The sequence below is a fragment of the Beta vulgaris genome, chromosome 5 (assembly GCF_026745355.1).
Source record: "Beta vulgaris subsp. vulgaris cultivar EL10 chromosome 5, EL10.2, whole genome shotgun sequence".
Taxonomy (NCBI): domain Eukaryota; kingdom Viridiplantae; phylum Streptophyta; class Magnoliopsida; order Caryophyllales; family Amaranthaceae; genus Beta; species Beta vulgaris.
In genome coordinates this window covers 22,858,027-22,870,835 of record NC_079206.1, presented here as the reverse complement: position 1 = coordinate 22,870,835, position 12,809 = coordinate 22,858,027, and the positions used below count along the sequence as shown (strand labels likewise).

The 12,809-nt window shown below is 35.8% G+C and overlaps 1 protein-coding gene across 1 annotated transcript; it reads right to left on the bottom strand.

Moving 5' to 3' along the window:
- Positions 1 to 5,240: 5,240 nt before the first annotated feature.
- Positions 5,241 to 6,600, bottom strand: LOC104893124 (deoxyuridine 5'-triphosphate nucleotidohydrolase). Its single transcript, XM_010679205.4, has 3 exons — positions 6,230 to 6,600; positions 6,054 to 6,145; positions 5,241 to 5,752 (listed from the first exon to the last, which is right to left on the bottom strand). Exons 1-3 carry the CDS (start codon positions 6,529 to 6,531, stop codon positions 5,508 to 5,510), a joined length of 639 nt encoding a protein of 212 aa, XP_010677507.1. The 5' UTR covers positions 6,532 to 6,600; the 3' UTR covers positions 5,241 to 5,507.
- Positions 6,601 to 12,809: the final 6,209 nt, after the last annotated feature.

The following is a 12,809-nucleotide window of genomic DNA, read 5'->3' as shown; positions in this document are numbered from 1 at the left end:
TATGTTGTTGGGAACTTGAGTGTAAGAACTCATTCTTGTAGCCCGAGAGAATTAATAGGTTTGTAACAGATGGAAAGTTTGAGTCAAAATCGCTTGTGGTCGAGGTTATTTCTTCTTATTGGGCCTAGGAAGTTTTTCCTCGCTAAAATCTCTTATGTTCCCCTTGTGTGTTCCCTAGCTAGCTTTTAATTCTACAAAAAGTTATGCTTATTTTCTCACTATAATTCACCCCCTCTCTTATAATGCTCATATTATACAACACAGAGAATTCTCCCAATACTTGCAATATTGCAAGATCCGAAGCCAGCTCACTTGTCCAAATACTCCACAACAAAATGAAGTAGCTGAAGGAAAAAATCGTCATCTTGCTGAGACATGCAAGAGTATGTTGCACGCTAAGAACATGCCACCAGATTTTTGGGTTGAGTGTATAAAAACAGTGACACATGTGACAAATTAATTACCAAGTGAGACTAGATTTTGTCTCACCATTTGAGAAGCTAAGAAAGATGAAGCCATCAGTGATCATTTCTGAGTTTTCGGATTTGTATGCTACGTCTTTGTTCCTGAGCATATGCGTAGCAAGTTTGATAAAAAGGTTATTCGATGTATCTTTGTGGGATACGATGGTCATAGGAAAGGTTGGAGGTGTTGTGATCGAACAACAGATAAATGTCACGTGTCACGAAATATGGTGTTTGATGAAGCATCATCTTGGTGGTCACCACAAGCTGTATTATTGCCAGACTCGAAGGAGATCGAGGAAAAGCTTCAAGAAAAGATGGACGAGAAAGACGAAGGTCAATCTAGTCAAGATGGTGGTAGTATTCAGATTGAGATATCTCAACCTACGCCAATAGGATGAGAGAAAAGTTCATGGCAAACAGGAGCACGTCATAGAAATACTGAAGAAGGAAGGCCAAGTCAAACTGAAGATTTCGAAGAAGAAGAACCTCACCCAGCACTACACAGATCCACAAGGCAGAGAAAGCCAAATCCAAGATATGCAAATGTTGCAATGGTTGAGGATGTAAAAGAGCCAAGTAGCTATGATGAGGCAGCTCGAAGCAAAGATTGGAGAAAAGCCATGGAAGAAGAAATTCAAGCTTTGCACCAGAACCAGACTTGGGAGTTAGTGTCAAAGCCTCGAGAAGTTCAACCTATTTCTTGCAAATGGGTTTACAAAGTGAAGACTAAACCTGATGGTACCATTGAAAGGTACAAGGCACGACTGGTAGCTCGAGGATTTTCTCAACGATATAGGCTAGACTACGATGAAACATTTAGTCCAGTTGCAAAGATTACTACCGTATGTGTTTTATTGGCACTCGCAGCTAGTAATTTTTGGAAGCTCTGGCAAATGGATGTTAAAAATGCATTTCTACATGGCGAGTTGGATGGAACGACCTAAAGGGTTCGAGAATCAGTCTTATCCGCACTATATATGCAAGCTGAAGAAGGCGCTCTATAGTTTGAAGCAAGCACCACGCGCCTGGTATGGAAAAATAGCGGAGTTTCTATTACAAAGTGGTTATTATGTAGCACCAGCTGATTCGAGCTTATTTGTGAAAGCTCAAAATGGAAAGTTGGCAATAATTCTTGTATATAACAGGAGATTTTGGAGAGGAGATTCAACAAACAAGAGCTAATCTTTCAGTACATTTTCAAATGAAGGAGATTGGAGAACAAAAACATTTTCTTGGTCTTGAAGTGGGAGCGGACTAAGGATGAGATATTGCTATGCCAACAGAAATATGCTTGTGATCTTCTAGAAAAATATGGAATGGTCGATTGCAAGCTTATGTCAACTCCAATGGAGGTTAATGCAAGGTTATGTTCAGTCGAAGGCAAAGATCTAGAAGATGTGACCATGTACAGACAATTAGTTGGAAGTCTTATCTATCTCACGTTAAACAGACCAAATATTGCATATGCAGTGAGTATGATTAGTCAGTTCATACAAAAACTGAAGAAACGTCACCTAGAGGCAGTACGTCGAATATTAAGGTACGTGACATGGACCATTGACTATGGAATCCTGTACCGCAACGATAAAGAGATTGAAGTTGTTGGATACTATGATGCTGACTATGCTGCTGATCTCCATTACGTCGGTCAACTACGGGTTATGTGTTCAATCTGGGTGTTGGAGTAGTCTCTTGGTGTAGCAAAAGACAACCAACAGTGTCATTGTCAAGTATAGAAGCAGAATATCGAGCGGCGGCTACGGCAACACAAAAGTGTGTGTGATTGACGCAATTACTCAATGATATGCATTAACAAATTGATCGGGGAATCAAGTTATGTTGTGATAATCAGTCCGCGATACGTTTAGCGAAAAATCCTGTTTTTCACACAAGGACAAAACATGTGAAAGTACATTATCATTTTGTCTAAGAGAAGGTTCTACGGGGTGAGATTGAACTTGAACAAGTGAATACGGATACCAAGTTGTATACATACTCACAAAGGGTCGTTAAGGACCAAAGTTTAAAAAGTTTCGTAAACAATTTGGCATGACCTCAAAACTTACTCAGAGAGAGAGTAGTCGTTGAGGGGAGTATTACAATATACCACCGTCCACTCTCTCTATTCTTTCATACTATTTGGAAAAGTTGGACTAATGATGTAGCATGTGTAAAAGCTGTCAAAGGAAAAATATAATGTGATAGTATAAATAGATAAGGTGTTAGTATTGTTGATGTATGCCCAACCATGAACTTCTTTGTGAGTCGGTGAGTAGTTAAGTTTAGTTACTCTTTGTGAGTGTAAGAAAGAAAGAGATATATACTCATTTCCTTGGTATCATGTGAGGCAGTGGCGTATCCAGGATTTCAACCCTATGGGTTCGGAGCCGGTAAAAAAAAAAATACATTCATTCAATCAAAGTTCAATACATGAATTCAAATATTAAACTACAATAGCTAAATAGAATGTTAATTCATTACATTAACTCTTTGTGGTGTACTTTGAAGTGGTGGTATGGATGTTGAGGGCTCATTATCACGAATTCCACCATCTTGTATTGGATTTAGAGGTTCTCTTGAACTAGGAGAAGAACAAGCGGATGATTTTTGTGACTTGTTTTCCGCACGATCTTTCCAAAAAAAATCTAAACCCTTCATAGTCGCAATACAATCTACACAATAACACAAGCAAGAAATTTCAACTCCATGAGTCTAGACACTACAAAGTTCACTCACATTAATCATTCATTCATCCACTATCTACAATCCACATTCATTCGGGGTGTGGGGGAAAAGAAATGAGAAGGGTTAAAAAAAAAAAAGGTTATATGAGATTTCGAACCCCAGACCTCAAACTTCAAATCCCGAGGCCCATGAGACATAAAACCACTGGGACACATGCTTCTTTCATGTTTTATTTTGCACGCATATAGTATATATCTAATATCTAAAATATTTTTTTAAAAAAACCGGGCAATTTTTTTCCAAAAATCACTGCGCTCACCTGAACCCAGTAAACCCATAGTAAATCCGCCCCTGATTTGAACAACAATAAATGGTGGATTGGTGGGTAATATCAAGTGTTTTAAATATGCACTAATAGTTACTCTGATTTGTATTAATAATCCTTTCACATAAATATACCCCAAGATATCTAACACTTTTCCCAAGTAGATTAAATGAGTTATCTGTCACTTGCTAGTGTTTATTTCCTGGTAAATTTCTCATTTTCCCTACATTTCCACTATGCTCAACAGCAAGCAAATACTATATGAAATGAATTGAGCTATTTAAAAAATATTGCACTAACATCAGGAACTTCACTAAAGCAGTAATGACAATGAAATTATTCCCCAAACTTGTGACTTTCTTTACAAGTTTTTAGTTCTCTCAATACCAACATCTAAAATGGCAAAACAAATTCATGATTAAAACCATATTAACCATATTTGGGACCGGATTGTCATTATAAGCATTGAAATGAGTATATATATATATATATATATTTTTTTTGCAAAACACTCTACAATTCATCAACGCCTATCAAACAAGTCGTTGAAATTGTTGTGACAGATGCAATTACCATTATAGCCAGGCCCGGCTCATAGCCGGTTCAACCGGTTCGGTAGAACATGGCACAAATTCTTAGGGGCCTGAAAAAATCTGTAAACTAAGAATTCAACATATGATCACGTGTGAAAGATAGTCGAACGTTTCTTCTCCCCTGATTTGGTTCTCTAATTACTCTTGCGATTCCCATAAAAAATTAACTTTCTATATTCCGTTCTTCCCGAATCTCTATATTTGTCATTAATTTTCAGTTTCAACAAGTTTCCAGTAAACTCTCTCAATCAACAAATATGAAGAAAAAAGGCAATACTTGGAAATTGAATATTGTCAATGGAAGATATAATTTCAAGTTCTCCATTAAATCACTATCAAGCGACCAAATTTTCCCCCTACATATTTCCACCCAATTGCAATATTTTCTTCGAAAAGACAAAGACCAACAATATCAGAAATCGAATCTGATTTTGAATGGAAAAAAGTTCAAGTATTATATAAATTCAACAATATCAAGCATTATACCAGTAGTCCAGCGTGATAGAGGTATTTAGTTGGAGTTGCTTCTAATTTCAATAACATAAAGTATTTATTTTAACTTGTAGATTATATAGCTTCACCAATCACCCAAAATATAGTTATTACATTAGCTTTAATATTATGTTCTATTAACTTCTATGTTTGCTACTGATGACTGAACTACATGATTTCATCTTTACAATTACAACATACTAAAATTTGTTCTTAGCTTGTTAAAATATTATTAATTATCTTTTTGTAGAACAAAGAAACTATACTTTAGTTGGAACTTGGTAGTAAAGAAGACAAGCACTTTAATCAATTTTTAATGAGAAGGATGACTCTTTTTATGTAGGTAGAAGGTCGATATTAGCTTAATGTTGTATTGGAATGTTATTTATAATTCGAATAAATTAATTTGCTTTTTTGGTTAAATTTTGGTTAAAAGCTTTTTATATTTTGACATAATTTGTAATTATTAAAATTATACTTTTTAAAATTAGTACCCTACTTTTAAGATTAGAACAGGGCCTCTTAATGGTCCAAGACGGCCCTGATTATAGCCATTGATCAACAATCCCATGCTTGGTTAATCCTAGTGCCAGATAATTAATTCAAGACATATTTCAACAGAAATTTTCCATATGAATCAAACCAAGGGAATAGTTTGACAATAAAATCAGACAAAGATCAAGAAAAATTACTGCTACTATATCACTGTTAGCAATGCTCTCTCATGAGCCACAAATTTCATTACTAGTATACCAGTACAGTCCTATGAATGTACTACTAATGCATTGACAAGATCAAAAGCTGATTTAAACTACTGCTAATATATGCAAAATTGAGCATAACACAAGGGTTACGCTCACCAAAAGCACAGTAATTATCAATCTTCATATCATCATAATTCATAAACTAATCACTACAAATAAGACCATTCTTTTTCTTGGACATTCAAACACCAGTAGAACCAAATCCACCAGCACCTCTGACAGTAGCGTCCAAATCATCGACCTCAAGAACATCCGGAGTAATAATCTTCTCAATGATCAACTGCGCAATTCGATCTCCGACTTTCACCTCGAATTCAACATCGGAATGATTGAACAGAATCACCTTAACAGGTCCTCTGTAATCCGCATCTATGACTCCTGCTCCTACATCAATGGAGTGCTTCCATGCCAGTCCCGACCTTGGTGCTGCATACATTAATCAGTACAAATGAGTTGCAGCAAATCACATCGTAATTTAATGAAAATTATGTCAAATTTTGAGTTGAAAAAACTTGAATTAAAGAAGATTTGAAATTAATTTCGTAAACTATGTTGATCTAGTCTAATGTGTATTTCGAAAACTAACACAAAGTTGAATCAACTAATATTGGAATGTTTATGAACGCAAACCAAATGTTCGACGAAATGCTTCAAAGAAAAACAAGATCAAACAGAAAAAATCCTCGAACAAATCAAGATGAACATAAAATTAGAGAAAAAATCGTACCAACTCTGGCGTAAGTTCCTGGAGGAACAGCGATACTTAGATCAGTAGGAATCAACGCTTTACCTCTAGCAGGAACTTTGGTATCAACTGCACTGTAAATTCATTCACACAACAAAATTTCAAACAACGGTAAATTTAAAGAGTTTTGGAGAGAGAGAAAGAGATTAAAAAAAAACCTGGAGAGATCGTAGCCAGCAGAGAAAGGAGAGCCTCTCGAGGGAACAACCGCTTTTTCTGAGAGCTTCTTCACTTTGAAGAAGGAGAGAGAATCAACGCCATTTCCATTTTCATGGGGTTGAAGCTTTTGGATTTTGGTTGAGGGTTCCATGATTTCTGGGCTTTGAGTTGCTGGGTTGTTTTCCGCCATTTTTAAACAGGTTTTGAAGTTTGAGGAGAGAGAAGATGGAGGGTTGAGTAGTTTAAATAGGGCGGGGATGTATTCGCTGGTTCGATAAATGGCGCCAAAATTTCCCGCCATTTGAGTATTTTAATTTTGGTTCTCTACTCTTTAGCTTCAACTTCTAAGTGAATATGAATTGCTGAGGACTGAGGATGGGTTTGGGTTTTGTGAAAGATTTATATTTATAGTGGGGGCCTGGGTGGTTTATGGTTATGGCCTATGCCCTACGGGACAGGACACAGGAGACAGGACATAAGGAATAAGGATGGGATAGCATGTGGGGTCTCCTTAGACATAAGGGTCAAGGGATGCAACTTTATATTTTTTTTATCTTTTTCACTAATTTTCTAAATTCTTTTTTATTGTGATAAGGAAAAAAAAAACTTAGATAAGCCCCGTTAATTCGGGGACCAACCTAAAACATCCTTGCGAATGATAAGAGAGAAATCAACATCATACGGAGGGAAGGAATAAACAAGCGAAGAGCAAGAATGGCCTTTTATTAGCCATGAAGTCCGTCGCACGATTAGCCTCCCTGAAGATGTGGACCACTTGAAAGGAATTGAACTGCTCTAGGTCCCAACCTGCATCAGAAATAATGTTAGCAACCTCCCACGAAATACGCCAAGAATTCCGGAGCGAATTGATGACCGCGAGGTTATCTCCTTCAATGATAATATTGCTTATCCCTTGAGAGAGAGGCCTTAATGCCCTCTCTTAGCCCCCTTGCCTCCGCTTGAAGAATAGATGTAGTGCTACCAAGAGCCTTAGTGTCGGCCAGGAGGACAACCCCTTGGTCATCGCGCAAAACAAACCCACAAGAAGCTTTGCCTCATTTCAGTTTGGAACCATCAAAATTTACTTTAAAAGTCCCATAAGGGGGGGGGGAGATCACTGAATCTCCTTTACGTTCTATCTTAACTGAATTACGGGCTGGCCCACACAATCTAGGTAAGAACTGGTGAATAACGGATTTACTCCTAAGCCAATTTTTTGAGAAATTGTTTATAACAGTTGCAGCTGAGGTCGAGGAAGACTCTTCTTTAAGCACAACTTGATTTCTAAAATACCAAATAAACCACCACCCAATAGCAAGAATATTACAATCTTCACTGGATATAATAACAACGCAGTGATTAATAATCTGACTAAAAGGCTGAGCCAACAGATGAGACAAAACAGGGAAAGCATGCAAGAAAAGTCATGGTGCAAAGCTGCAAAGGTATCCACCGAAAAAGGGCACGAGAAACATAGATGATTAATAGATTCAGACTGGAAATTACAGAATGGACAGTCCTGTGGAAGAAAGATATGTGACTTCGCTCCAAACGTTCTTTGGAAGGGAGGCCATCATTACAGGCCTTTCAAAGAAAATTCTTTATTTTAGGGGGGGGGGGAGGAGTTTCCAAATCCAAGCATAATCTACTTTGGTAACGTCACCATTGACAAGACCTTGTACTAAAAGAGCACCTGATTTGACAGAAAATTGCCCGTCTGCCGTAAGTCCCCAAACCAAAGAGTCTTGTTGAGAGTGAAAAGGGATGAAGAATGAGAGAGCTTTTTCAACAAGGTAGTGAGGGAGGTAACGCGCCAATTTACTCCGATCCCAAGTCCTACAAGGTAAAATAAAATCACTCACCAAAAGGGAGTGAGAACTATCCGGTGGGAATCAGCAAAGAGCTGAGAGGGGACGGCAGCAACCAGTTATCATCCTAGAATCGAATGTCAGACCCATTCCCTATTTGCCACCTTAGGCCTTGGCAAAACATGTTGCGCAATCGCATGAGGTGTTTCCATTGCCAAGAGGCTAGAACTGAAACTTTGTGCGTAAACAAAGAATCATTCTTAAGATATTTTTTACGGACCAGTTTCACCCAAAGACTGTTATCATCCTTAAGGAATTTCCAAACAAGTTTAAGCTGCATTGCAATAATATTAGTTTCCGCTTTTCTTAAGCCCAAACCACCAAAACACTTGGGTTTACAGATTCTATCCCACCCAATAAGGTTCGCAGATGCATTAGAAGGGTCCTTTTTCTAGAAGAAGTTTCTATAAGTTTTGTCGAGAGAAGTTAAAATAGTTTTAGGTAAATAAAAACTTTGCATCTGATAGTTGGCTTTTGTGGCCAAATTCGACTGAATTAAAATCAAACGGCCTGCTTGAGAGAGAGAGAGTTGGCTTTCCATTTGGGCAGTTGATTGATGACTTTAGAGACCACTTTGCCAAAGGTTTCTTTAGTTACACGTTGTGAGGTAATCGGGCATCGAAGGTACTGCCCCCCAGATCCTCAGATTCAACCATGCCCAAAATAGAAGCAAAATTTCGCTTTTCCGATTCGGAAATATTACTAGTCACCTGAAACGATAATTTATGATAATTCACCAACTGACCTGACCGAGAGCAATATTTATCTAAAATTGATCGAAGTGACAACTAGATTCTGAGGCTTTTGAAAAAATATCATCAGCAAAGGTAAGAAAGGGAATACAAATCCCTGAATGACCAATAGAGACACCTACTAGTTTTTCTCGCTGAGAACTGGCAAGAGAAAAATTACGAGCTAATAACTCAGCACACAAAATAAACAGATAGGGTGATAAAGGGTCACCCTGATGAAGACCTTGAGAAGATCTAAACGATTCACCAGGAACACCATTGACTAAAACCGAGAAAGACGGTTTTTCACCAACTACTCCTGAGTTTTCAGAAAATTCACCAGTTATCCTCGCATTTTTTCAAAAATTCATGAGGTACCCCAAAGTTTAATGGTAATACATAAAAATGTCTTTAATGACTAACGACGGTTAGCTCCGTTAGTCATTAACCATATTTTTATCTAAATCCCTAATTAACCTCTCTCTCTACCTAACCCCTAACTCCTAACATAGTGGCAATAAGGACGTCCACATGATGAAATTACTTTGGTCTAACCACGATTCTGAAGAGGCAACGTGGGAAGCCGAAGATGAGATGAAAAAGAAGTATACATACTTGTTCCTTGAGGTGAGTTACGAGGGTGTAACTCGTTTTCTTTAAGGGGGATAAAATGCGATAAATTTCGCGCTTTTTGTCTATTTTATGGGATTGTTATGCATTTGTATGCCTATTTTGGGTAATTTGCACATACTGGTGCAAAAGAAGTAGATTCTCCGCATAAGAAAACGTGTTCATAAGTAACATAAGTATTTTAAGTTAGTAAAAGTGTGCACATAAGTGGCACAATATTTTTCAAAGGAAAGATGAGTTTCAAACTTTTGAAAATGTGTGAGTTTTTCGTGTCATGTTTCGGGACGAAACTTCTTTTAAGAGGGGTAGATTGTAATCCCTCATAATTTAATGGATTTTCTAGTATTTAGTATTTATATATTTATATTTAAACATAAATTAGTTTGAAAAGATTTATTTATTTAAAGAAGATTGACTATTTTGAAAGTCAAAGAAATTATTTTAAGGATTAAAGGAAGTTAAAAATATTTTGTTTAGGCATACTTTAAAAAATATTTGAAATACTAATTTGATTTGGAAAAGAAGTTTAAATGAGCTTGAGGAACCCATAATTCTAAGTAGATTAGGAAAATGATTTATATTGATGTTAGGAGTTCTAATTCATTAATCCTAGTCACCATCAAACTCTATTTGAACCCAATCGCCTTTTCCTAAGCCCAAAAGAAAAAACCTCTTTATAAATACCTTCGACCCAATTATTTTTACCACACAAATATTATTTTCTCTCTCCTCCCTCATACCAGCCGGTCTCCCTGCTCTCTCCTCTTCCCACGTGATTCTTCCTTTCTCTCTCAAGTTTTTTTTTCATCTTCTTCAAGTAACGTTTCTTCTTCGACAAGAAACGTCACTTCACCTCCAAAATCATAAATCCCTTTGTGCGCCACTGCTGTGCCTACCTTGTTTCCGACGCCTCCTCTTCTTCTTGGTTCCTTGAATTGTTGGTTAATTTCTTTTCTTCTTCCTCAAGTTTTCATTAAAGATCATGTTTTTGTGCTTTATTTTAATACTAATCATGATTATTAACTTTAAATTACTGTTTTAATGATTAATATTGATTCATATATATTATGTATTAAAAGAATAAAATTTCAGATTTGATTATTATTCTTAGATTGAGTTTTTAATTATCAAATAAGCATGGATTTTTAGGGTGTTAATTATTGGAAAATCATAGTAACATGTTATAAACTATGAGATTGTTTTAAATTATGAATTTAAGCATGTTTATGTATGTTTAAAGAGAGATATATAATTTTATAAGTTGCTGGAATTTTAGAAAGGGTTTTAATAATGAAGTTTTAAGAATTTTAATTACTAGTATGGTAGTACTATACTAGATATTAAAAGTAATTGAAGTTTTAATAGAAAAAAACAACTTTTGGATATTTTTAAAGGGGATTTAAAGTATTTTAAAGTTGTTGTATTTTATTTCGTGTATTGATTAACAAAAAGCGTGTTTTGGCGACGCTTTTTAACCTATTTGCGACGCCAAAAAGCGTCGCTAAATTTGCTTGCGACGCTGTTAAAAAGCGTCGCGCCAATTGAGTAGGTAATTTACAATGCCTAAAAACGTCGCCATTCTCGACGCCTAATATAGTCCCCAGTTGTCTCGTCGCGTAAAAGCGTCTCCATTCGCGATGACTTGCAACACCTTGCCGCGTCTGAATCTGAACGCTTTTTGGCGTCGTTAAAAGAGAAGTTGGATTCAAATTGTAATATTTGTTTGGCAAAATTTCATAGCTATAAAATGTATTTCGATTTTTAAACTCAACACTTTCACTAATTAGGCCAAACAACTCAGTTACAACCTAATTCTAACTCGAGCCACACACCTTGAGTTCCTAAACTCAAGTTTCCGAACCACTGTTCCCTTAACAGCAGTTCCACTCAACTTCACTCGAAGTTTTCTCACACATACAAGCTTCACCCAAAGCCTTTCTCTTACAGAACTTCACTCAAAGTTCCCTTACCCAAAAACCAAAATACAATTGATCGAAATAAGCTTAGTGGAATTAGAGTAAGAAGGCAAAGAACAAATGGCTATTATGAGAGAATAAAGGCACTGACACTTAATAAATTAAACTCACTTAATTACTTAGTCAGACACACTTTGGAACTTATCTAGACTTCTATATTTATAGTGTTAATTATAAAGATCGTGGGATTAATGTTAGAGTACACGTTTTAATCCATTTACCCATGATGTTCCTTCCCCTAAGGAACATGTTTACATCATGTCCCATGATCCCATGAACTATAAATGAACGTGGATAAAATGCAGCCATTACTTTTAAATAATAGAGGTTCCTTGAGCATTATCCGAAAATCAGTTTTTATAAACTCTTTTTATCTTTAAATCTGAATTTCTAATCTTTAAGAAAATAATATCTTTGAAATAAAATCTTTCTAACAACCGGATATTTATTTCTTATTTTCCGAAAAATAAAATCTTTTCCAAAACAGATTTTCTTTTTTAAACTGCTTTATCATTTGAAATTAGAAATAACTAATTTCCTATAATCTAGGCATGACTTACTCCATTATCATTTTAACCGTTACACGCTAAGTCTAGTTCCTTATATTAGTTCAGTTCCTTTAACATATTTGCTAAGTGCACTGAGTTTGTTCCTTACAAAGGAACAAACGCTTCATTCTCAAATATTCTGCCACAGTTCCTTACCATTCTTTCTTTGTTCCTTTACATTGGAACTAGAAAATAAAACGCCTAGCTTCTATTATTATTCTTGATCCAATGCTTGCTCCAGTATCAACATAGAAACTTCTTTACTTAGCCTTTGAAATCCTCTCTTGACTTCTTCATTGACTTCGTATTCTCCCAGTTCCTTTGCATTGATACCTAAACATCATACACTTAATAATTCATTAGTTCACTACTTAGTTTGTTCCTTTGTTTCTTTGTCATTATCAAAACTAGGGTTCAACAATTTCCCCCTTTTTGATGATGACAACAAAGGTACAAACTAAGAAAAATAACAAATAATATAAGTGAATAAAAACATAAAGAAGAAAATGAAAAATAAAACATAATTATGTGAGTAACTGAAGTTTGATTTTTCATTTACCTTAACCTATTTTTGATTTTTCATTTACCTTATCCAATTTTTAATTTTTTTCAAATTTTCATTTTTTTTAAGTTTATGTACAGTTTGTTCATTAAATCCTTTTCCCCTTTGTCATCCTCAAAAGAATAGACTCTGTATGAATTGATGAATTGATTTAACACCTTAAGACCAATATGCAAGCACCATTAGTGGTTAAGTTAGAAAATCAAAGAGTAAACTTGCTCAAACATCAATCACATAATACTAGCCATTCCAAGGAAGAAATTA

Excerpts from the sequence above, each read along its gene's own strand:
- LOC104893124 (XM_010679205.4), bottom strand. The coding sequence starts at position 6,531 with ATGGCGGGAAATTTTGGCGCCATTTATCGAACCAGCGAATACATCCCC. Across the intron at positions 6,146-6,229 it reads GCTGGCTACGATCTCTCCAG|TGCAGTTGATACCAAAGTTC; the intron begins GTTTTTTTTTAA and ends ATGAATTTACAG. Across the intron at positions 5,753-6,053 it reads AGGAACTTACGCCAGAGTTG|CACCAAGGTCGGGACTGGCA; the intron begins GTACGATTTTTT and ends TAATGTATGCAG.